Source organism: Ambystoma mexicanum, chromosome 10 (assembly GCF_040938575.1).
Source record: "Ambystoma mexicanum isolate Mex_15411 chromosome 10, UKY_AmexF1_1, whole genome shotgun sequence".
NCBI lineage: Eukaryota > Metazoa > Chordata > Amphibia > Caudata > Ambystomatidae > Ambystoma > Ambystoma mexicanum.
In genome coordinates, this window is record NC_090932.1 from 77,779,926 (window position 1) to 77,804,926 (window position 25,001).

The 25,001-nt window shown below is 50.1% G+C and overlaps 1 protein-coding gene across 1 annotated transcript in view; it reads right to left on the minus strand.

The window, feature by feature from the left end:
- LOC138493127 (intestinal-type alkaline phosphatase-like) overlaps positions 1 to 25,001 on the minus strand; it is a 233,907-nt gene that overhangs the window by 38,677 nt on the left and 170,229 nt on the right. The window contains exons 7-8 of the mRNA XM_069620328.1: positions 16,322 to 16,391; positions 7,007 to 7,141 (exon numbers count right to left, since the gene is read on the minus strand). Of these exons, the coding sequence (XP_069476429.1) occupies positions 7,007 to 7,141; positions 16,322 to 16,391 (205 nt within the window). The remainder of the gene's footprint in view (positions 1 to 7,006; positions 7,142 to 16,321; positions 16,392 to 25,001) is intronic.

Here is a 25,001-nt window from a genome sequence, read left to right on the forward strand (position 1 = left end):
GGTGAAATGGGGATGGGTTAAGAGTGTGCAGGTGAGATGGGCCAGGGTTAGGAGTGTGGAGGTGAGATGGGGAAGGGTTAGGAATGTGCAAGTGAGATGGGCCAGGGTTAAGAGTGTGCAGGTGAGATGGGCCAGGGTTAGGAGTGTGGAGGTGAGATGAGGAAGTGTTAGGAGTGGTGAGGTGAGATGGGCCAGGGTTCGGAGTGTGGAGGTGAGTTCGTGAAGGGTTAGGAGTGGTGAAGTGAGATGGGCCAGGGTTCGGAGTGTGGAGGTGAGATGGGGAAGGGTTAGCAGTGTGGAGGTGAGATGGGGAAGGGTTAGGAGTGGTGAGGTGAGATGGGCCAGGGTTAGGAGTGTGGAGGTGAGATCGGCCAGGGTTTGGAGTGTGTAAGTGAGAAGGTGAAGGGTTAGGAGTGGTGAGGTGAGATGGGCCAGGGTTAGGCGTGTGCAGATGAGATGGATCAGGGTTCGGAGTGTGGAGGTGAGATGGGGAAGGGTTAGGAGTGGTGAGGTGAGATGGACCAGGGTTCGGAATGTGGAGGTCAGATGGGCCAGGGCTAGGAGTGTGGAGGTCAGATGGGGAAGGGTTCGGAGTGTGGAGGTCAGATGGGGAAGGGTCAGGAGTGGTGAGGTGAGATGAGCCAGGGTTCAGAGTGTGGAGGTGAGATCGGCCAGGGTTAGGAGTGTGGAGGTGAGGTGGGCCAGCATTAGGAGTGGTGAGGTGAGATGGGTTAGGAGTGGTGAGGTGAGATGGGCCAGGGTTAGGAGTGTGGAGGTGAGATGGACCAGGGTTAGGAGTGTGGAGGTGACATGGACAAGCGTTAGGAGTGGTGAGGTGAGATGTGCCAGGGCTAGGAGTGTGGAGGTGAGATTGGGATGGGTTAGGAGTGCTGAGGTGAGATGGGCCAGGGTTAGGAGTGTGGAGGTGACATGGACACGTGTTAGGAGTGGTGAGGTGAGATGGGCCAGGGTTAGGAGTGTGGAGGTGAGATGGCGACGGGTTAGGAGTCTGGAGGTGAGATAGGCCAGGGTTAGGAGTGTGGAAGTGAGATGGGGAAGGGTTAGGAGTGCTGAGGTGAGATGGGCCAGGGTTAGGCGTTTGAAGGTGAGATGGACCAGGGTTAGGAGTGTGGAGGTGACATGGACCAGCGTTAGGAGTGATGAGGTGAGATGGGCCAGGGTTAGGATTGTGGAGGTGATATGGACCAGGGTGAGGAGTGTGGAGGTGAAATGGGGAAGGGTTAGGAGTGTGGAGGTGAGATGGGCCAGGGTTAGGAGTCTGGAGGTGAGATGGGCCAGGGTTAGGAGTCTGGAGATGAGAAGAGCCAGGGCTAGACGTGTGGAGATAGATGGGCCAGGGTTAGGAGTGAGGAGATGAGAATAGCCAGGGTTAGGAGTGTAGAGATGAGATGGGCCGGGGTTAGACATGTAGAGAGAGATGGGCTGGGGTTAGGAGTGTGGAGGTGAGATGGGAAAGGGTTAGGAGTATGGAGATGAGATTGGCCAGTGTTAGGATTGTGGAGAGGGATGGGCCAGAGTTAGAAGTGTGGAGGTGAGATGGATAGGGTTAGAAGTGTGTAGGTGAGATGGGCCAGGGTTAGGAGTGTGGAGGTGAGATGGGCGGGGGTCAGGAGTGTGGAGGTGATATGGGCCAGGGTTAGGAGTGTGGAGGTGACATGGACCAGGGTTAGGAGTGTGAAGGTGAGTTGTGCCATGACTAGGAGTGTGGACGTGAGATGGAACAGGGTTAGGATTATGGAGGTGAGATGGGGAAGGGTTAGGAATGTGGAGGTGAGATGGGCCAAGGTTAGGAGTGTGGAGGTGAGATGGGCCAGGGTTAAGAGTGTGCAGGTGAGATGGGCCAGGGTTAGGAGTGTGGAGGTGAGATGGGGAAGGGTTAGGAATGTGCAAGTGAGATGGGCCAGGGTTAAGAGTGTGCAGGTGAGATGGGCCAGGGTTAGGAGTGTGGAGGTGAGATGAGGAAGTGTTAGGAGTGGTGAGGTGAGATGGGCCAGGGTTCGGAGTGTGGAGGTGAGTTCGTGAAGGGTTAGGAGTGGTGAAGTGAGATGGGCCAGGGTTCGGAGTGTGGAGGTGAGATGGGGAAGGGTTAGCAGTGTGGAGGTGAGATGGGGAAGGGTTAGGAGTGGTGAGGTGAGATGGGCCAGGGTTAGGAGTGTGGAGGTGAGATCAGCCAGGGTTTGGAGTGTGGAGGTGAGAAGGTGAAGGGTTAGGAGTGGTGAGGTGAGATGGGCCAGGGTTAGGCGTGTGCAGGTGAGATGGATCAGGGTTCGGAGTGTGGAGGTGAGATGGGGAAGGGTTAGGAGTGGTGAGGTGAGATGGACCAGGGTTCAGAATGTGGAGGTCAGATGGGCCAGGGCTAGGAGTGTGGAGGTCAGATGGGGAAGGGTTCGGAGTGTGGAGGTGAAATGGGGAAGGGTCAGGAGTGGTGAGGTGAGATGAGCCAGGGTTCAGAGTGTGGAGGTGAGATCGGCCAGGGTTAGGAGTGTGGAGGTGAGGTGGGCCAGCATTAGTAGTGTGGAGGTGAGATGGGGAAGGGTTAGGAGTGGTGAGGTGAGATGGGCCAGGGTTAGGAGTGTGGAGGTGAGATGGACCAGGGTTAGGAGTGTGGAGGTGACATGGACAAGCGTTAGGAGTGGTGAGGTGAGATGTGCCAGGGCTAGGAGTGTGGAGGTGAGATTGGGAAGGGTTAGGAGTGCTGAGGTGAGATGGGCCAGGGTTAGGAGTGTGGAGGTGAGATGGCGAAGGGTTAGGAGTCTGGAGGTGAGATAGGCCAGGGTTAGGAGTGTGGAGGTGAGATGGGGAAGGGTTAGGAGTGCTGAGGTGAGATGGGCCAGGGTTAGGCGTTTGAAGGTGAGATGGACCAGGGTTAGGAGTGTGGAGGTGACATGGACCAGCGTTAGGAGTGATGAGGTGAGATGGGCCAGGGTTAGGATTGTGGAGGTGATATGGACCAGGGTGAGGAGTGTGGAGGTGAAATGGGGAAGGGTTAGGAGTGTGGAGGTGAGATGGGCCAGGGTTAGGAGTGTGAAGGTGAGTTGTGCCAGGACTAGGAGTGTGGACGTGAGATGGAACAGGGTTAGGATTATGGAGGTGAGATGGGCCAGGTTTAGGAGTGTGGAGATGAGATGGGCCAGGGTTAGGAATGTGGAGGTGAGATGGGGAAGGGTTAGGAGTGTGGAGGTGAGATGGACCAGGGTTAGGAGTGTGGAGTGACATGGACCAGGGTTAGGAGTGTGGAGGTGACATGGAGAAGGGCTAGGAGTGTGGAAGTGAGATGGGTAAGGAGTGTGGAGATGAGATGGGCCAGGGTTAGGAGTGTGGAGATGAGATGGGCCAGGGTTAGGAGTGTGGAGATGAGAGATGGGCCAGGGTTTGGAGTGCGGAGATGAGAGATGGGCCAGGGTTAGGAGTGTGGAAATGAGATGGGCCAGGGTTAGGAGTGTGTAGATGAGATGGGCCAGGGTTAGGAGTGTGGAGATGCGATGTGCCAGGGTTAGGAGTGTGGAGATGAGATGGGCCAGGGTTAGGAGTGTGGAGATGAGAGATGGGCCAGGGTTAGGAGTGTGGAGATGAGATGGGCCAGGGTTAGGAGTGTGGCGATGAGATGGGCCAGGGTTAGGAGTGTGGAGATGAGAGATGGGCCAGCGTTAGGAGTCTGGAGATGAGAAGAGCCAGGGCTAGACGTGTGGAGATAGATGGGCCAGGGTTAGGAGTGTGGAGATGAGATGGGCCAGGGTTAGGAGTGTGGAGATGAGATGGGCCAGAGTTAGGAGTGTGGAGGTGAGATGGATAGGGCTAGGAGTGTGGAGGCGAGATGGGCCAGGGTTAGGAGTGTGGAGGTGAAATGGGGAAGGGTTAGGAGTGTGGAGATGAGATGGGCCAGGGTTAGGAGTGTGGAGGTGAGATGGGGAAGGGTTAGGAGTGTGGAGATGAGATGGGCCAGGTTTAGGAGTGTGGAGGTGAGATGGGCCAGGGTCAGGAGTGTGGAGGTGAGATGGGCAAGGGTTAGGAGTGTGGAGGTGAGATGGGCCAGGGTCAGGAGTGTGGAGGTGAGATGGGCCAGGGTCAGGAGTGTGGAGGTGATATGGGCCAGGGTCAGGGGTGTGGAGGTGATATGGGCCAGGGTTAGGAGTGTGGAGGTGATATGGGCCAGGGTTAGGAGTGTGCAGGTGAGATGGGCCAGGGTTAGGAGTGTGGAGGTGAGATGGGCCAGGGTCAGGAGTGTGGAGGTGAGATGGGCCAGGGTCAGGAGTGTGGTGGTGATATGGGCCAGGGTTAGGAGTGTGGAGGTGAGATGGGCCAGGGTCAGGAGTGTGGAAGTGAGATGGGCCAGGGTTAGGAGTGTGGAGGTGATATTTATTTATTTATTTATTTACATTTATATAGCGCACAAACAGCCCAGGGGCATTGAGGCGCTGTTACTTGCAATGACTTAGTTACATGGTACAGGTAAGATAGCGGTTGTTGACACATTGTAAATGTTGCAGGATGACATAATTTTGTTACAGATATTGCTTTTGATCATATGATACAATATACATGGGGTAATCGTGCTAGTATGTCTAGCCTTATGCGAACAGGGTAGTCTTCAGCGTTTTGCGGAAGGTGGTGAGGGAGGCCTCTCCACGGATAGTGTGTGGTAGGGCATTCCAGTGCGAGGGCGCAAGGTAAGGGAAGCTGGATCCACCCGCTTTTACTTTTTTTACTAGAGGCACTGAGAGCATGTTGGTGTAGGGTGATCTGGTTGGCCTGGTGGTGGAGACAGGGTGTATCCTTTGTGAGAGGTATGCAGGCGCAGTGAGGTGCAGTGATATGGGCCAGGGTTAGGAGTGTGGAGGTGAGATTGGCCAGGGTTAGGAGTGTGGAGGTGATATGGGCCAGGGTTAGGAGTGTGGAGGTGAGATGGACCAGGGTTAGGAGTGTGAAGGTGAGATGGGGCAGGGCTAGGAGTGTGGACGTGAGATGGAACAGGGTTAGGATTATGGAGGTGAGATGGGGAAGGATTAGGAATGTGGAGGTGAGATAGGCCAGGGTTAGGAGTGTGCAAGTGAGATGGGCCAGGGTTAGGAGTGTGCAGGTGAGATGGGGAAGGATTAGGAATGTGCAGGTGAGATGGGCCAGGGTTAAGAGTGTGCAGGTGAGATGGGGAAGGGTTAGGAATGTGCAGGTGAGATGGGCCAGGGTTAGGAGTGTGGAGGTGAGATGGGGAAGGGTTAGGAGTGGTGAGGTGAGATGGGCCAGGGTTCGGAGTATGGAGGTGAGATCGTGAAGGGTTAGGAGTGTGGAGGTGAGATGGGGAAGGGTTAGGAGTGGTGAGGTGAGATGGGCCAGTGTTAGGAGTGTGGACGTGAGATGGGCCAGGGTTCAGAGTGTGGAGGTGAGAAGGTGAAGGGTTAGGAGTGGTGAGGTGAGATGGGCCAGGGTTAGGCGTGTGCAGGTGAGATGGATCAGGGTTCGAAGTGTGGAGGTGAGATGGGGAAGGGTTAGGAGTGTGGAGGTGAGATGGGGAAGGGTTCGGATTGAGGAGGTCAGATGGGCCAGGGCTAGGAGTGTGGAGGTCAGATGGGGAAGGGTTTGGAGTGTGGAGGTGAGATGGGGAAGGGTCAGGAGTGGTGAGGTGAGATGAGCCAGGGTTCATAGTGTGGAGGTGAGATGGGCCAGGGTTAGGAGTGTGGAGGTGGGATGGACCAGGGTTAGGAGTGTGGAGGTGACATGGACGAGCGTTAGGGGTGTGGAGGTGAGATGTGCCAGGGTTAGGAGTGTGGAGGTGAGATGGGGAAGGGATAGGAGTGTGGAGGTGAGATAGGCCATGGTTAGGAGTGTGGAGGTGAGATGGGGAAGGCTTAGGAGTGCTGAGGTGAGATGGGCCAGGGTTAGGAGTGTGGAGGTGACATGGACACGTGTTAGGAGTGGTGAGGTGAGATGGGCCAGGGTTAGGAGTGTGGAGGTGGGATAGGCCAGGGTTAGGAGTGTGGAGGTGAGATGGGGAAGGGTTAGGAGTGCTGAGGTGAGATGGGCCAGGGTTAGGCGTTTGAAGGTGAGATGGACCAGGGTTAGGATTGTGGAGGTGATATGGACCAGGGTGAGGAGTGTGGAGGTGAGATGGGGAAGGGTTAGGAGTGTGTAGGTGAGATGGGCCAGGGTTAGGAGTCTGGAGATGATAAGAGCCAGGGTTAGGAGTGTGGAGATGAGATGGGCCAGGGTTAGACATGTAAAGAGAGATGGGCTAGTGTTAGGAGTGTGGAGGTGAGATGGAGAAGGGTTAGGAGTATGGAGATGAGATGGGCCAGGATTAGGATTGTGGAGAGGGATGGGCCAGAGTTAGAAGTGTGGAGGTGAGATTCATAGGGTTAGGAGTGTGGAGGTGAGATGGGCCAGGGTTAGGAGTGTGGAGGTGAGATGGGCCAGGGTTAGGAGTGTGGGGGTGATATGGGGAAGGGTTAGGAGTGTGGAGATGAGATGGGCCAGGGTTAGGAGTGTGGAGGTGAGGTGAGCCAGATTTAGGAGTGTTGAGGTGATGTGGGCCAGGGTTAGGAGTGTGAAGGTGAGGTGGGCCAGGGTTAGGAGTGTGAAGGTGGAATGGACCAGGGCTAGGAGTGTGGAGGTGAGGTGGGCCAGGGTTATGTGTGTGGAGTTGGCATGGACCAAGGTTAGGAGTGTGGAGGCGAGGTGGGCCAGGGTTATGTGTGTGGAGGTGGCATGGACCAGGGTTAGGAGTTTGGAGGTGAGGTGGGCCAGGGTTAGGAGTGTGAAGGTGGCATGGACAAGGGTTAGGAGTGTGGAGGTGAGGTGGGCCAGGGTTATGTGTGTGGAGGTGGCATGGACCCGGGTTAGGAGTGTGGAGGTGAGGTGGGCCAGCATTAGGAGTATAGAGCCATGAATTGCCCCTGTACTGAAAGTGAATAGGAGATGAGCCATGATACTGAAAGCTGACATGAAGCTTATTCTGAGCTTCTGAGGCAAATGCATACAAGTAGCCACTTATCTTCCACAAAGAGGTAAAATCCTTTCTTGTTCTTGCTGAGGATCTTAATTGCCTTCTCCGTCAGCTCAATGATGGACGGGTCAGTGGTGTTGTTCCGGTTCAGCTCGTACTTCATGTCCCCAGGTTCAAACAGTCCTGCAATGAAGAAACAAACCTTCACAAAGTGACAAAGGACATCCACATGGAGAAGACAAGGACTGCAGAGAAGTCTGCATTAACCTCTCACACCGGGCAAATGATGAGGATGTCGCAACCTACCCAGAAGACTAGACACTTCTCCATACACCTCAATGTTAACTCTATGCAGTAGACAGTAGAGCATGATATAGGAGCCGGATAGTGGAGTAAGTGCTACATTTTAGGATGAAGGGATGAGGGCTAAGTGGCGTGGGGTTGCTGTAGAGAGGTAGGGGGAGAAGAGAATAGGGAGATGTATATATGTATATATTTGAAGATGGCCACCGCTGTGAATAACAGCCTTCCTGGGGCTGGACACACGAGCAACCATCGACCTGGTTGGTCGGAATGGCCCCCAATTGCAGCTGATCCTGCACCATGGATGGCAGAGCTGACGCCATCCAAAGGCAGCATCACAAGGCTCCACCAGCTCTCTTCTGCTGCACTGTACTCAGAGTCCACGGTGGGACTCCAACAGAACCCCCAGCAGAACTACGACATCTGAATACCCTGATCACCAACACCGATGGAACACCTTTGAAGATGGCCGCCGCTGCGAATAACAGCCTTCCTGGGGCTGGACACATGAGTATCCATTGACGTGATTGGTCGGAATGCCCCCCAATTGCAGCTGATCCTGTTCACCGGATGGCGGAGCCGGCTGCATCCAAAGACAGCATCACAAGGTTCCAGCAGCTCTCTTCCACTCTCCGCTGGTATCCGCCCATGCCCAGGCCTGCTCTGCTTAGACCATGGGTGCACAACATACGGCCCGCAGGCCAGTTGCGGCCCGCCATGTCTTTTTGTCAGGCCCGCGAGGCACAAAGACTTTACTAATGGAGGGCGGCCCGCAAGCAGCATCGGCCGCCCTCCATTAGGAAAGTCTTTGTGGTCTTCCGGGCCAGACAAAACACTGGCCCTCATTGACTCAGGGAACTCGCACCACGTGGCTCCTACGAGTCACGTAGTGCGTGTTTGCTGCACCAATGGAGGACCAGCACTACGGCTGGCATGGCCAGTAAGGCTTGATGCCGGAAGGCATTTCTGCCTTGCCACGCCCACGCCTGCCGTAGTGCCAGAGACTGCGCCAGGGTTCCAGCTAGCCTGCCTTCTAGCACGTCCGGTAAGTGGTCTGTTTGTTTGTGTTTGTGTGTCGGGTCTGTTCTGCTGTATGTTTGTGTTGTGTTTGTTGAGATGCGGGGGTGGGTGGGTGTCGGGTGTGCATCAATGTTTGTTTTTGTATGTTTGTGCTGTGTTTCAGCTGTGGGGGTGGGGGGTGTCGGGTGTGCAAGAATGTTTGTTTTTGTATGTTTGTGTTGTGTTTTTTGCGATGCGGGGTGGGGGGGTGTCGGGTGTACATTAATGTTTATTTCTGTATGTTTGTGTTGTGTTTGTTGAGATGCTGGGGTGGGGGGTGTTGGGTGTGCATGAATGTTTGTTTTTGTATGTTTGTGCTGTGTTTGAGATGCAGGGGTGGGGGGGTGTCGGGTGTGCATGAATGTTTGTTTTGGAGTGTAAGTGCGGTGTATGTTGAGATGCAGGGTCTGTATGGGTGCATGCTTGCTAGTTTGTATGCTGAGTTGAGGGGTGGGGGGCTCGGGTCTGTATGGGTGCATTTTTGAGAGTTTGTATGCTGAGTTGGGGGGGGTTGGGTCTGTATGGGTGCATGTTTGAGAGTGTGTATGCTGAGTTGGGGGGGGTGGGGTGGGGGGTATTGGGTCTGTATGGGTGCATGTTTGAGAGTTTGTATGCTGAGTTGGGGGGTGGGGGTTTGGGTCTGTATGGGTGCATGTTTGAGAGTTTGTGTGCGGAGTTGGGGGGTTCAGGTCTGTATGGGTGCATGTTTGAGAGTTTGTATGCTGAGTTGGGGGGGTGAGGGGGTTGGGTCTGTATGGGTGCATGTTTGAGAGTTTGTATGCTGAGTTGGGGGGGGGTTGGGTATGTATGGGTGCATGTTTGAGAGTTTGTATGCTGAGTTGGAGGGTTGGCGAGTTTGGGTCTGTATGGGTGCATGTTTGAGAGTTTGTATGCTGAGTTGGGGGTATGGGGGTTTTTGGTGTGTATGGGTGCATGTTTGAGAGTTTTTATGCTGAGTTGGGGGGTGGGGGTTTTGGGTCTGTATGGGTGCATGTTTGAGAGTTTGTATGCTGAGTTGAGGGGGGTGGGGGGTTTGGGTCTGCATGGGTGCATGTTTGCGAGTTTGTATGCTGAGTTGGGGGTTTGGGACTGTATGGGTGCATGTTTGAGAGTTTGTGTGCTGAGATGGGGGGTGGGGGATTCGCGTCTGTATGGGTGCATGTTTGAGAGTTTGTATGCTGAGTTGGGGGGTGGGGGGTTTGGGTCTGTATGGGTGCATGTTTGAGAGTTTGTATGCTGAGTTGGGGGTGGGGGGTTTGGGGCATATTGTTTGGTTGGGGGTGGGAGCCATGGGGCATAGTGTTTGGTTGGGGGTGAGGGGGACATGGGGCATAGTGTTTGGTTGGGGGTGAGGGGGTCACGGGGCAGAGTGTTTGATTGGGGGTGGGAGCCATGGGACATAGTGTTTGGTTGGGGGTGAGGGGGACATGGGGCATAGTGTTTGGTTGGGGGTGGGAGCCATGGGGCATAGTGTTTGGTTGGGGGTGAGGGACATGGGGCATAGTGTTTGGTTGGGGGTGAGGGGGACATGGGGCATAGTGTTTGGTTGGGGGTGAGGGGGACATGGGGCATAGTGTTTGGTTGGGGGTGAGGGGGCCAAGGGGCATAGTGTTTGGTTGGGGGTGGGAGCCATGGGGCATAGTGTTTGGTTGGGGGTGAGGGACATGGGGCTTAGTGTTTGTGTGGGGGTGGGAGCCATGGGGCATAGTATTTGGTTGGGGGTGAGGGACATGGGGCATAGTGTTTGTTGGGGGTGAGGGCCATGGGGCATAGTGTTTGGTTGGGGGTGGGAGCCATGGGGCATAGTGTTTGGTTGGGGGTGAGGGACATGGGGCATAGTGTTTGGTTGGGAGTGGGAGCCATGGGGCATAGTGTTTGGTTAGGGGTGAGGGACATGGGGCATAGTGTTTGGTTGGGGGTGAGGGGGACATGGGGCATAGTGTTTGGTTGGGGGTGAGGAACATGTGGCATAGTGTTTGGTTGGGGGTGAGGGGGACATGGGGCACAGTGTTTGGTTGGGGGTGAGGGGGCCATGGGGCATAGTGTTTGGTTGGGGGTGGGAGCCATGGGGCATAGTGTTTGGTTGAGGGTGAGGGACATGGGGCATAGTGTTTGGTTGGGGGTGGGAGCCATGGGGGATAGTGTTTGGTGGGGGGTCTGAGCCATGGGGCATAGTGTTTGGTTGGGGGTGAGGGACATGGGGCATAGTGTTTGGTTGGGGGTGGGTGCCATGGGGCACAGTGTTGCACTCCAAGAGTGAACCCAAAAATAAAGCTAAAACAGGCACAGTTAGGAGATGTACATCCTTTGCTTTTTGAGGAAACCTGACTCAACGAAGGCCATACTCCTCTTGGGCAACCCAAACAGCAAAGTATAGCAGTCCAAAATAACGGAATGTCCAATCAAGGGTCAATAAAATATAATTTATTTCTATTTAGTTTGTTTTGTTTATCGTCTGTTTAATTAAATTATATATAACAATGGAAATGTGTAGTACAAAATGTAAGTTTGAAATACAAGTAAAAATCGTTAATCCTCAAAAACATTCTTTTTCCATGTGTTTATTACAAATTGGGGGTTGAAAAAGCCTCCTGCCATGCCCCGCCTACCGCCCACCCACATTTACTTTTCAGCCCACTATAGCCATCATGTAAAGTACTTTCAGCCCTCTGTCAAAATCAGTTGTGCACCCCTGGCTTAGACTGTCCCTTCCCGGTGCACTCATATTCGCAGGAAAGCCGGCTGTTGCACCAGTCGCAAATGGCTGTACTGCTTTATCATTACCCGAATCCATCAGGCTGCATTGTGCCCGCGAAATACCTCTACCGCTGCCCACCCCCTTCCTCGCTGCTGCCTTCACTGTGTTTGGCGCCACTAGGGCTGTGCCCTCGATCGGCGCTCAACCCACACAAGGCTACGCTCCTGAAGCACCCTACGGCCTGCTGCCCCTTGCCGGCACTCGCAGTGAGCATATTACATGATCTTAACTATTACGCGGACAAACATGGTGGTTCACCATATCATACTAGCTTAGACGTGTTCACACAGTCAAGCCCTTTGACCCTGATTGCCCTGCGGAACAAGACCTCGCCACTTATTTCCCTGACGTATGTTCCCTCTAAAATATGGTCGCGAATCCGCAGCATCCTCCTCACACACATCCAGACCATGGTGCCTGGCCTCACCAGCAGAGAGTTTGCAAGGCACCCTCCATGCCCTGCAAACATAATCCAGGCGAAAGCACCTTGACATTCCATGACCCAGAAAGACCTGCGGCCCCCCTCGCCTTCTCGCAAGCCAAAACACTTGCCAATAGTTCGCAACTCCCTTCCACAGGCACCACTTCACCCACAACCGGCATCTCGGTCCCCCAACTGGCACTCGCAACCTAGGGACTTCGAATACTGCCCTCAGACCCAAGAGGAGTAGACTACCATTCGATGACCCCCATAAAACCTGTCACCTTCGCCAAAACAAGATGCTTAGGGCTAGTGCCCTGCTTATCACTAGTGCCCATCACCTCACATTAACCAAGAGCCTATCAGCAGTTGCACCCACCTACAGGAAACCATGCACCATACCATCTAAGTGACCCAAGGAACACATTACCAGCCTACCCTGTTCCCAAACATTAGGAGGAGCAACAATCCTCCTCAAGGGGACCCTCATAAGTGCCAGATCTATCCCTTCTCATGCCCCTGACATCTATGACCTGATCATAGCCCAAAATGTAGACTTATTGGCCATTGCAGAAACTTTGTTACATCAAGTGTCCGGCCCAGCCCTATCCGTGGCAATTCCTGATGGCTTCACGATTCTGAGATCTGACAGGCTTGATGCTAGAGAAGGGGGGGTTGCCCTTATCTTAAGGGACTCCCTACACATTAGGCCTATTGCCTTACCTTGGGTGGACAACCTTGAATTGTTCTGGGTCAAGCTCTCAGCTGCGTCATACCATGTGCCGTCTACCTGGCCCTATTGGCTCCTTCGAAGAAGACTTGCTACTAACTATTGGAGGCAACATTAAGCCCACTACTAGAGCTAGCATACTAGGGTATCTGAACCTGGGACTCAACGACGCGATGGACCACCATGCCACTTCACTGGCCAACTCCCTTTCTGACTTGAGTTTTAAACATTGGGCATCATTGTAAGTTTGCCGGTCCAGTAATACCGGTACTTATAAGCTTGCCAGTACTGTTGTTACTGGACCGGCAAACTACGAGTTCTCCTCGCAGGTGCCTTCCCTCCTGCCATGTCTGACCTGTCGGGTGCACCGGCACCCGTGAGAAGAGCATGTCAGGTGCACCGTCACCATTCTGAATGGTGCCGGTGCATCCAACCCAACCCATTGAGCCCTATGAGGCTCAAATCGGAATAGGGAGCATTTCTTTCCGGCTCCTGCGAATGGGCAATTACCGTGTCCGGCGGGGCCGTAATGACCCGGTGATTGCCCATTTGTGGGTGCCAGAAAAAAAATGATACTGTGGCAGCCATGCCTGTTATAACGCCCGGCTATCGCCAGTATTGTAATGACCCCCATTGGATCAATTCACCCACCCACAATAAAGGTAGGACCCTGGACTGGTGGCCAGACCTTAACAATCAAATCATCATCTCAGACAATACTCCATATCCACGGTCTGATTGTCACATACTTTCCTTCACCTTCTCTCCATCCAAGTCTCACCAGTGTACACCCCAGGCCCTTCCCCTACTTGGAGATGCAGCACCCGAAAAAATAGTAAAGAAACCTTAACCCCACACTTTACACTGCTCCTGCGAGGGAACTCCCGCCACAGACCCTAGGGAATGAGCAGATATTTATGCTGATACCCTAACCAAGGCAGTGAACGCTGTTGCCCCTTTGGCCCCACAGAAAGCTAAGCCAGTTGCCCATATCAACGCTTGGTTCACCCCTAACCTTGTAGCCCTTCGAACTAAAAAACGACAAGCAGAAGCTGAGTGGAAAAAGGCACCAGCTAATACTCCCGAACCTGCTCTGAACAACATTGCTAGAGAATACAAGTTAGCCATCATTGCAGCCAAAGCAACGGCCTATAATGCTAGAAGGCCAGCTCTAACTCGCAAGAAATCTTCTGTATTCTCAGAGAATTTGAAACGACAGCTTCCACACCATCTACCATCATAAAAGATGAGATGTCTGTTACTAGCATTCAAACTACCATGAGAACTAAACTACACTCCCTATAGGAGAAAATATTGCTAAAACAAGATCTCATTGAAGGAAAGGCACCCGTATCTACACCCACGGTCACTTCCCCTTCCACCAGTCCGATTACCGCCACCTTCCTATTCAGAGACATCTCAGAAGAAGAAACTGCGAATATCCTTAGAACCCGTCCAAATGAAAAGGAGATATCTGCCCAGCATCTATTATCAAGGACTGCACAGACGTCCTAGCCCGTCCATTGCCAGTTGTATTAATGCATCCTTCTCTTCCAACCAGGTTCCTACTAGTCTAAAAGAATCATGGCTCCTCCCCCTTCAGAAAAAACCTAGCATAGACCCCTCATCGCTCCCCCCCCAAAACTACTGCCCGATTACCACTATTCCATTCCTACTAAAAGTTTTGGACAAGCAGCCTACAACCAAATTTAACCTTTCCTTGAATCCAACCACATCGTGGGAATGTGCCAATCCGGTTTCCAACCTGGGGATGGAGGGTATCCTCACATGTACTCCCCTTGGATCCTCTTCTTAGGTGGCCAGGGAAAAGCCATCACTTTGGGATCCAGACCCTGGGGGTGGAGACACGAGGGAGGATCACGTGGGTGGAGGGTCCTTGGGGATTGGGGAGAGGATATCCAAAGGTGAGACATGATATCCTCCTTTTCCTTGTGAGAACTGACTTTGCCCTCCCTCGGCCTTAAACGCTGTTGCAAACGAGTTCCCCTCATTTCCCCTCATTTATACCATTATAGCACTGGGACGAGGAAGAGGCAACTAGGAGTAGTGCACACTAACATGTCATTTCACCCCTCTAATATTGAGACGAGGAAAAGGCCTGCAGATGGTTGTAAGGGTCAGGCATGTCCAGAGTATTCTACTAATTGTGATCGGGCAATTGGGGCTGAGGACTCACACCTGCAACCTGTCAAATGGCTGCAGGTGTATAAAAGGTGGAGCTGACAAGGGGAACAGAGAGACCAGCAGGAGAGAAGCCGGGCCGAGCACTGTGGGACTGAGCGAAGAATCCTGTACAGAAGGAGCCAGCTGCATAGGGTCCTCCTGGGAAGTCAGAACACCGGAAAGTATCCCGAAAGAGCTGTGGAGCCGAGGCCAGAGCAGGCCGTAGAAAGGCCACAGAGCAGGAAGCCTCACTGGTCGAGTACCCATAGCAGGAGCTGCAGGCAGAGAAGAAATCCGATAGCTGCAACTTCTAGCAGCATCCGCAAGAAGCGAGCAACAACCCACAGAGACTGCAGCGAAGGGCTAGCAGGGCTCGCGAGGAAAACGTGTCTGTGGAGCAGAAGGAGAGAAAGCAGTCACCTGGAGGAGACTCCAGTGACAGTGAGTGCACAGGACGGAGCACTCGAACCCGGGCGCTCCTAGGGGCTGCTAGAAAGCAAAAATGAATGACGAGTGAATAAAGGGTGACATGTAAACTATAGTGCACCCAAAGAAATGGGTTGTGATGGGTTGTGATGAATAAGATGCACTGTGAGCAACAGAATAAAAGCTCCAAACTATTGAATACTGAACTAAATGAAAGCTTTTGACAAACCGATGAGCAGATGACAAGTATGTGTGAAGTACCCATACAATACATGAAAAGCAAAGAACGAACCTTATGAAAGGCAGTAAAAAGCAAAGATTTAATATCACTGAACAATATGAAAGTAATGTGGTGAAGGAAAGAGAACACCACAGACTGAACTATATGAAAGAACACATGGATGCAAAGTCAAGAGACTGGCAAAGAGGAAAAGACATTGTGGCACAGCCAAAAGGCTGGCAAGGAGAAAGCCAGGTGAATGTGAACCAGAACACAGGTGTAGTGACAAAGGAACCTGTGTGGGCCTAGGGTTACCGGTGACGTGACATGTAATGGGTGGACCGTATGGTGCAACAACTACGCAGAGACCCGGGGTACCCCATCTGTGAAAGACAAGGAAACACACAGAAAGGAAATCCAAGTGTATGAAAGAGATTACTGAAGTGAAGCAGAACAAAGCAATCTGCATGAACTGACAAGAAACCAGAGGGTGTGTAAAGGTGATCTGGACCTGGTTTTGAACATTGAGAAAGTGAACTGAGTATAAGTTGGCAAACTGAACAAGCTGAAGTCTTGAGGAAGAGAAACCAGAGACCCTATGAACATTGTTCTTGTCTTGGGGAAAGGAACCCCGAGATCCCTTTTTGGAACTGTGTTAAGGGAACCTTGAGACTGTGTGGAACTGTCTTGAACTTGGGATTGGGAGCTGGAAAGTAAGCCAGGAGCTGGAAGAAGCTCGGGACTTTATTTGGAACACTGTGTATTTTATTGCTGACATCCCTACACATTGTTTAGCTTTAGTTGTGAGGGTAAGTATAGGTTTTGGACACAGACAGACTTTTAAGTTGAACTTGCAGACTCTGGCTTTCCTTAGTTTCTTTTGGTAGGGAAATTCCACCTTAGGATAAGGCAAGTTCAGCCTTAAGCCATCCTGACATATAAGTTAATAAACCATTTTTGTTTGAACTTTGAATCTGTTGTCTGTGTCTTGCTTTATGGTGCCTTCATAAGACCTTGATTTTTTGGACTACGACACTCATTGATTATGCTCTCTACGGCAGATGGGAATTGTAGTCCAACACATGTAGGGATCAAATATTGCAGGCTCAAAGTTGATTACACTGATTTGGTGACTAACACATTGTGCTATATTTAAATCCGATCCAGTGACGTTGTTTTCCCTTCCATTAGTGGCAGTGCCATTGGACTCTTTAAACCTCAGAGCATTTACCCAGATGAACGAATTAATGGCAGTCTCTTACCCATGACGTAGGTTGCTGTGGCGTCATCAATCTTGTCCAGCTGCTCTTTATTCCACACATACTGGCCTCCCTGGAAGAACAGCAGACAATTTAGTGAGGTTTGGCATCTCCTACCCAAGCCCCGCCCACACGATGCAGTGCATAGAATCCCTCTAACACCGTTTTACTGGTGTTCTTTAACCAGAAAAATGCTTCCTTACTATAAAAAATACAAAAGAGCTTGTTGGCTGCCCCTGGGAATACCAACCCTCTTTACCTTTATGGTGTCATCGGGAGACAACAACCCCCACCCCCTACAGACATGGCAAAGAATGTTAAAACATGGGTGATGTCAAGACTAATTTAGGCTCTCTAAGTGGTTGTGCTCCTGTGAACAACCATGGTAGGCTGGTGGCCTCTATGCCTCAGTTTAGGTTCAGACCAGTTGTAGAAATTGACATGTTGGATACCTTAGAGAAGATAAAACCAACTAATTGCAAAGGGGATGTTGGCCCAGCCGCTACTGATAAATCATGCTCCCCGTTACTAGCACCTCTTATCTCCATATTTGTCAGTGCCTCCTTCAGGGAGAACTATGTGCCGTTAGAGATAAAGCAGGCCTGGATCTCTCCACTCCCAAAAAATAAAACCTCACTGGATCCTAATTTAGCGGGAAAGGATCATCCAATTACAAATACACCTTTTCTTTTGAAAATGTTGGACAAAACCTCCCATGGGCAAATTCAAGAATTCTAAGGTCTGCATCATATCCTAGGCCCAAAGCAATCAGGTTTCCGAAGCTCCCACGGTTCTGAGTCCATCCTGCAGGATCTAAAATCGAACATCTTTCATTGCAGCGATAACGGAAAAACTGCACTGCTGATGCTTTTGGATCTTTCTGCAGCTTTTGACCTGGTGGAGGATTCTATTCTGGGGTCTAGAGTGCAAGACTATGCCTCGTTCTCCTGTGAGGCGTCCCCCTGCGTTCAATCCTTTCGACTAACCGGACAGCGATTATGAGGACGCCGTATCAAATGGCCACGTGCTATCGTGTGGGGTACCACAGGGTCTTGTGTGGCCCCTACTGTTTTTAACACCTTCACCTTGCCTCTTTTCCTGCTGTTGGTGTGTGAAGGCATAATATACGCCACCTATGCAGATGATACACAGTGCCTTACCCCACTCGCAGGCCTTCATGCTGAAGATTCAGTGACCATTAATACCACCAATTATCACATACATACCTGGATGGTGTGTATCGGGTTGTCTCTTAACGCCAAAACCGTAATTATGATTGGCGGCACTGCTCCTAAACTACAACTGGACACTCCATACTGCTCCTTTCAAATTGCTGACTGCACACTGGCAACTCTTGCCAACGTTAAGACCTTGGGAGTGGCGCTCGACAAAGAGTTTACTATGAAAGCCCACATTAGTAGCCTGTTCTCTAGCACCTCCTACTATATCAAACTCTTGCCCAGATCAGACCATTTCTTGACTCCTCCAATTCTTGGCACGCTATGATTGGCTCTCATCTTGACTATTGTTCTACTCTGCTCCTGGGCATAGGGAAAGGGGAACTTAGTCGTCTACAGGTGTTGCAAAGCAATGCTATTCGGGTGGTCAATGTGCCAGCTGCGAGGCGGTACCTACATTGGCTGCCCAATAGTAAGCAGATTACCTTCAGGACGCTGCGCCTCACTCACTCCTGTTTATATGGGAAAAGTCCCCTCTATCTCTCCAACCAGCTCTCGTGGCTCCTGACTCGGCGGGTCCTGAAATCAAACAACTCATGCCTGTTGTGCGCCTCCCCCCCCGCCCCCCAAGGTTAAGCTGCACTGGTATCAGAAGGGTATTTTTCTGTGGCGGCACCACGTTTGTGGAATGCCGTACCTCCAGGCCTCAGGACCTGTTCCTCTCTCATGATCTTTAAGTGTAGACTGAAGACCATTTTGTTCCAATAATTTAGTCCCCTTGTTGCTGATGACGGCTAGTTCTCTTCTGCCTGACTTGCCTTCTGTTTTCTGTTTGTCTGTTTTTTGTCCCTGCGTCTCTATGTCTACGGGCTTTGTCCTGGCGCGTTATAAATACATTAAATAAATAAACAGGATGCAGCTGAGGAGAAAGCACTATAAAACATTAAGTTGGCGAACGGAAGTAGGTCGTTTTGTCCATAAGTGTTTTTCATGCTGGATAGGGAGTCTCGGCCTGAGACTGGGCCTTCACAGGGGGACATGCATGCACAGTTTTTAAGCAGGTTGCCTCTTCCTGGTTGAGTAGGTTTTCTTTTGATATGGAACTGTAGGTCCCCAGCCACATTCAGGAGCAAAACAATTAACAGACGAGAGGGATGCCCTTTAACTTCTCTTAAAGCCAGAGACAAGGGTGTTGCTAGATCTGGAAGAGATCCGGGCCGACGCTAATGTCGGCTCTGTCGGGACTCGGGGCTAGCTAGCCTTTTGGCTGTAGACCCCGAGCTTCTATCCGTGGCTACAACCAAAAGATCCTGGGCTATAGCGCCCCCACTCCCCTAGCAACGCCTCTGCCCAGAGAAGAAGCTGATCCACAAATGGGAGGCCTCCCCAAGAACACAAACGTAATGACTATTTGGCCTAGTAGGGGGGGGCCCCCAAGCATGATGAATTTATTTCATCGGAAAGGGCTTTGCTTTTCAATATAGCCCTTTCTGGTTATGATAATATGTTTGTATGTAGCGCTTAATGTGCATTCATTCTGCTTAGCGCTGTAATGATAGCCGATATTATTACCCCGTTGAATGGCACTCAATGTATCCACCTCGCAAGGGTGAAGTGCTGAGTCAGCCCTGCCTGGATATGAACTTGTGACATGCAGGTTGATCCGATGGCCGAGGCGAGCACTTGACCCGTGAGCTATCTGTGATCTGAATCATCGGTGCAGAGCTTAGAAAATATAGGTTGTTCTGGGGAGACTGCAGCAGTGTCACAGCCGTGGACATTACACCCTATGCGGATAACCTGATCTTCATTACCTGCACCTCACACTTACGTTACAATCACCCTTGCGTTAAAAGGAATTGCAATTCTAGCTGTAACATAAGCAGACCTCTGACAATCTCCATGGTTATCTTATCAATACACTTTATTCTCCATGTAAGATCTCTCCTAAACAATGTTCCTCTGCCAGCACATGTTTCACGCTCAGCGCTTCTTCAGGGCATTCAATCAAGCATTCAACTGAAGTAGTACTACATCTCCTCGGTACACATCTTACATTTTAGAGCTGGTATACAATGATAAAGCCTTCATCTAATCATCTTCGATGTTGATGTATTACATTTCCCTGAACATTTAAATCAAACATGACAAACATTTAAAAAACGTAGAAAAAGAACAAGAGATATTACACCCAAGAATTGGATATGCAAAAGGAATATAATAGAAAAGAAGCACAAGAAATTAAAATTAGAACATAAACACAAATGAGTCCCACTCTCCATGAAATCTTCTAAATGAATCATTTCTGTTCGGTTGTTTTTGTCCAGATTTCTTGTTTTCCATTCACAGTTGTGAGGTGTTCACTGTTGGCCCTTAATTTTCACTGCATTCTGCGTTTTCACATATTCTTGTTTTATATTCCTGATGATCCTGTATCTTATTATGAATTAACCGAAGTCTTGCTAACTAATTATAAATTGTAATAGCACGTCCCAAATGATACTGTTTATTAAAAATACCCACTGAGTCCAACCGAACAGAAGCTAATCACAGGATGCAATCGGATCCAACACACAGGCTCCAGAAGCTCAGCAGATGTTCAAAAACACTAAAAACAGCATCTGGATCTAGTAGAAACCGCCTGCAATGGATGAAATGGAATTTTACAGTCGGGAGTGCACGGCTACAGCACAGTAAAATGTAGCCCTGTTGATCCCATTAAAGCACCTTTCATTTCCTCGAGCATCACAGGATCCATAAATATCACTCCGAAATCCTAATAAATCAAGTTGAGTATTCTCCACCAGAATATCCTCCCAGACTCAGGGATCCCTCCACCATTACCCAGCAGCACGCTGGATCAGGATCTGCTCTTTAACACTCCGACTCCAGTGCCCCCACTATCAGAACCCCACTTCCTTTTCATGATGTCTTCCCATAGAGTACCGGTGTCAGGAATCCCAATAATGTCACACCATAACCTTTGTCCCCTATGGCCAGACCCTTATAGACACCCCAGAATATAAGCAAAGGCCCATTTTAACATGGAGAGATATATCTATGCTTAATGGGATTGTATCTCACTGTACGGATTTAACCCTTTAGGTTCTCTTAGTTGCTATCAAGCAGCAGAGTGTGCGTGATTGTTTGCTTATGTCAGGCCTTGCTTTTAGTCCACTCATCGGTAGCAATATGCTACCCCCCCATCCGCTGGTTAGTAATATGTACTTACTGGAGACCACAGCTGTGCAGTGTGTGATTATTCCTGCAGAGTCATCACTAAATCCAAGCCTAAAATCTTCTCCCATGTGGCCAGGTGAAGGCAGCCGCTACTTGATCCTAACCCTGAGGGGTGGTATCATGGGGGAGGATCACATGGGAGGAAACAGTTGTCAAGGGGAAGTGGTGACTCCGCTAGGAGAGACTCTGTATTCGACCTCTTCTAAGAATGAGAATCCCCTAATACTGAAAGATGTAATGGCATGCTGTCAATGTGTGGTTCCCTCTCCTAGAAATACCCAAAGCACAGAATATGAAAACTCTGTTAACCAACATAAAAGGGGTACATTGGGGGTTCAAGAAGTTGATATTACAACTTCTAATTGTTATGCTTCTGCCTTATATAGAGGTCCAAAACCAAAGGGTAAACTACCAACTCTATTAATAACCTCCAATAAACTTGACAACTTTCAGTAAACAAATCAGTTTAAGTTAACTAATCATAAAAAGACCAAAAAGATTATGGACTTCAAGTCCCACAATGCCTGTGGTATTGGCACGAGGAAGAGGGACTCAGAGTTGATGAAACATCATGAACGGTCTAGTTCTTGTGGTAGAAAGCACCTGAGTGGGACCTTCACATGTGGAAATGGATTTCAGGTGCAGGAATAAAAAGGAGTTGAGAAGCTGATGGTGTGGAACAGGCAGCAGCAGAACTGCATGCGGGAGACGCCATGGAGACAGGAACCACCAGCTGAGGCCAATGCAGGAGAAGAAGCGTGGCTGTGCAGAGAATGACAGCTGGATGCAGCTCTGAGGACAGCTACGCTGTGTGGGAGACGAGCTCCCAACATGACATGCACCGCTCCGGTAAAGACGTTGAACCAGATATCCCACAGAGGTGTCAGCGCTCCCCAGAAGGACTGTGCATACCACAGCAGTCAGACCGGAGTTGGCAGAAACGTTATAGTGACCCAAAGAGAACTGCTGTGGCACCCACAAGTCAGAAGGGGATGCAAAGGAAGACCAGTGATTTGGCCGATGCAGTTGACACTGAGGCACTCCGAAAAATACTGCTAAGTAGAACTGATGATTTTCAATACTGAATGAATGAAACAAGGCAGCCTGCATTGCCAAAGCAGCAGAAGAGTGATCCAAAGCAGCCAGGGCACAACTCTCCTAATAAGGGATACCAATTGGAAGATAATTGTAACCCAAACTGCCAAGGCTGCAGAAGAGTTATACAAGGGCATCCAGTGCATAACTCTCCTGATAAGGGGTAGCAATTGGGAGAGCATTGCAATCCGCATTGCCAGCAGCCAAGAGGTTGCCTAAGAATAAAACAAGGGATGCAGGAGCAAAACTCTCCTTTTATGAGATACCAATGGGGAGAAAACTGTAACCTGCATTGCCTACAGCCAAAAGACAATAAAAGAATGATACAGAGACAGCAAAGGCACCGCTTCCCCTTTATGGAATGCCAATTTGGGAAGAGCTGTAACCCATATTGCCAAGAGACTATAAAGAGAAGCAGTTGGTGTTTGAATCTTCTCTCTTAGGATCCTGGTGTGGAGAGTTTTAGAACAAGCATTACCACAGAGTACAATTGCATCAATAGGAGTTTTTCTCCTGGCAGGCGAGTTAACCAGGAAAGGGAATACCAGTAGTTAGTCCTGGCAGGTGAGTACACCAGGAAAGAAGAAGATGATTTAAAGTATTGTGGTTGCGGTAAAAGGTGTTGAAAAGAACTTGTTAATTTCATCACCTTGTCTTGATGAACTGTTGCATTACAGAAAGTGATGACCAAGCTATCCTGACTAAACTGTCTCTTCCCCGAAGAAGTATGATGTTCTAATAATTGCTTGTCCTCTGGGAAGAGAACAGTTGTCTTGGTTTATGAACTTGTGTCTTGAGGGGAAGACCTTTTCTTTGCCAAGAAAATAACAGTTGCTTTGACTTAGGAACAAGCCTTCATAGTAGAGACATTCATTAATTGCCAAGTAAAAGGATACATTGAATGGAAAAGACTTTTGGTGCAACCTTGAACAGAACCTTATTACACAGAACATTCTTGAATCTGAACTTTGCTCAATGTATTCTTGAGTTGATCCAGGGCAAGGGAGTCCAACCCTGGTCACAGGGAGTGCTCTCTAAAGCTTTTGCATTTGAATTGATATATTATTTTGTGGAACTGAGAACAGCCAACAAATCCTTGTATGATTGTGTTGTGTATATTAGTGTGAGGGTCACAGACTTTTTGGACACTAGGGGCTTCATTACAAGGCTGATTACAGGGTTCCCATCACGGGACCCGGATCGGACGCCTGGTAAAACCAGGCGTGCTTTCCGGGTCCCGCGAGGGGAAGAAGGAGCTAACAACGGGACACTTATAATGTGCCCGTTGTTACCTCCATTCCCATTCCCATTGAGCCCTATGGGGGCTCAAATGGGAATGGGGAATGGTTCCTGCAAGGAGGACTTACCGGGTCCTCCTATGTCAGAATGACCCGGTAAGTCCCCATTGCAGAAACCAAGTAAAGGAGCCCGGTTTGGTGGCAGCCATGGAGCTAATAGCTCCATGGCTACCGCCAAACTCGTAATGAGGCCCTAGGTCATTTATATTTAGCGTTAGTTTCTTAGGCACGGGCATCCTTGTTATGTTAGGAGAAGACAGGTGTTTCTCTCACCCTGTTACGATTTCCCATCGGCACGTTGCTAATATCCAAGTAGTTACTCCCAAGATGGCTGCTGTTTCTCAGAGCGTTGGTCCAGAGGATTGGGAGACGGTGAACCGACTCCGCCCATCCTTGAACCGAAAGTACTTCTGGTGCCCGACACAGAACCGCTTCGCGTTGCTTCTGCTATCAGAGACTGCGCTCCGTGAGTATCGCTCCTAGGGACCTTCAATCCTTACGAACTCGCTATCCTCACAGACACGCCTACTTACTTCCTTTTTCTCTACCCCTCAGGGTTACATATTACCTTTGCATATTGCCGAATCCACCTCCCCAGCAGCTGCCTCTCTTTTCTTTATACCGAAGAAAAATACTACAGAACTCTGTCCGTGCATAGATTATCGGGGGTTAAACAAGATCACAGTGCCCGATAAATACCCAATGCCTCTCATTCCGGATATCCTGGAAGCGGTTCGATGCTCCAACATCTAGACCAAACTCGATCTACGAGGAGCGTATCATTTAATACGCATAAAGAAAGGAGATGAGTGGAAAACGGCCTTCCATACTCCCTTTGGTCATTTCCAGTACAGAGTCATGCCCTTCGGGCTGTCTAATGCCCCAGCCGTTTTCCAACGGTTTATGGACCATATTTTTGCTGATATATCCTTACACTATGAAATCATCTATCTCGACGATATATTGATCTTTTCTTCCTCATTAGTAGAACACATTTCCCATGTACAAGAAGTGCTTTCCCGTCTCCAGCGAAACCATCTCTTTTGCAAAATCGAGAAATGCGAATTCCATAAACCCTCGGTTGCATACCTTGGGTACATATTGTCTGGGAAAGGCATTGCTATGGATCCAACCAAGGTTTCAGCCATTATTGAATGGCCTACTCCTAAGTCTGTCAAGGACATTCAGAGATTCCTGGGATTCGCCAATTTTTATAGGAGATTCATCCCCCGTTTTTCTTATCTAACGCATCCCTTGACACATCTCCTCAAGAAGGGAGTACAGTTTCTTTGGAACTCAGAGACACAACACTCTTTCGATCAGCTAAAGACATTGTTCACCAAGGCACCAATCCTAATCATACCCGACCAACAAAAGAGATTCATTGTTGAAATGGATGCCTCTCATCAGGCATTAGGAGCCATTCTCCTACAACCAGGAATCGATGACATTGAACAACCCGTAGCCTATCTATCTAAAACTTTGACACCAGCTGAGATCAATTATACCGTATTGGAAAAGGAACTTTTGGCACTAAAACGCGCCTTTGAAGAATGGAGACATCTGCTATTGGGAGCTCGATTCCCCATAGAAGTCCGGACCGATCACCACAACTTACGCATATTGCAGTATGCTCAGACGTGCAACAGCCGTCAGGCCCGATGGGCTCGGTTTTTTTCCCCCTTTCGTATCTCTTTTTCATTTATACCTGGCAGAACCAATCTAAAGGCTGACGCCTTGTCTCGGAGAGATCCTGTGGAAGAAACACTATTCCACCCTGAACCTATTTTTCCCCAGACGGTCTGCGTCCCAGTCGTACGTGACTTTCTGCAAAAGATCGAAGCAGCAACGAGGCAGTGGGAATCGTCTCAT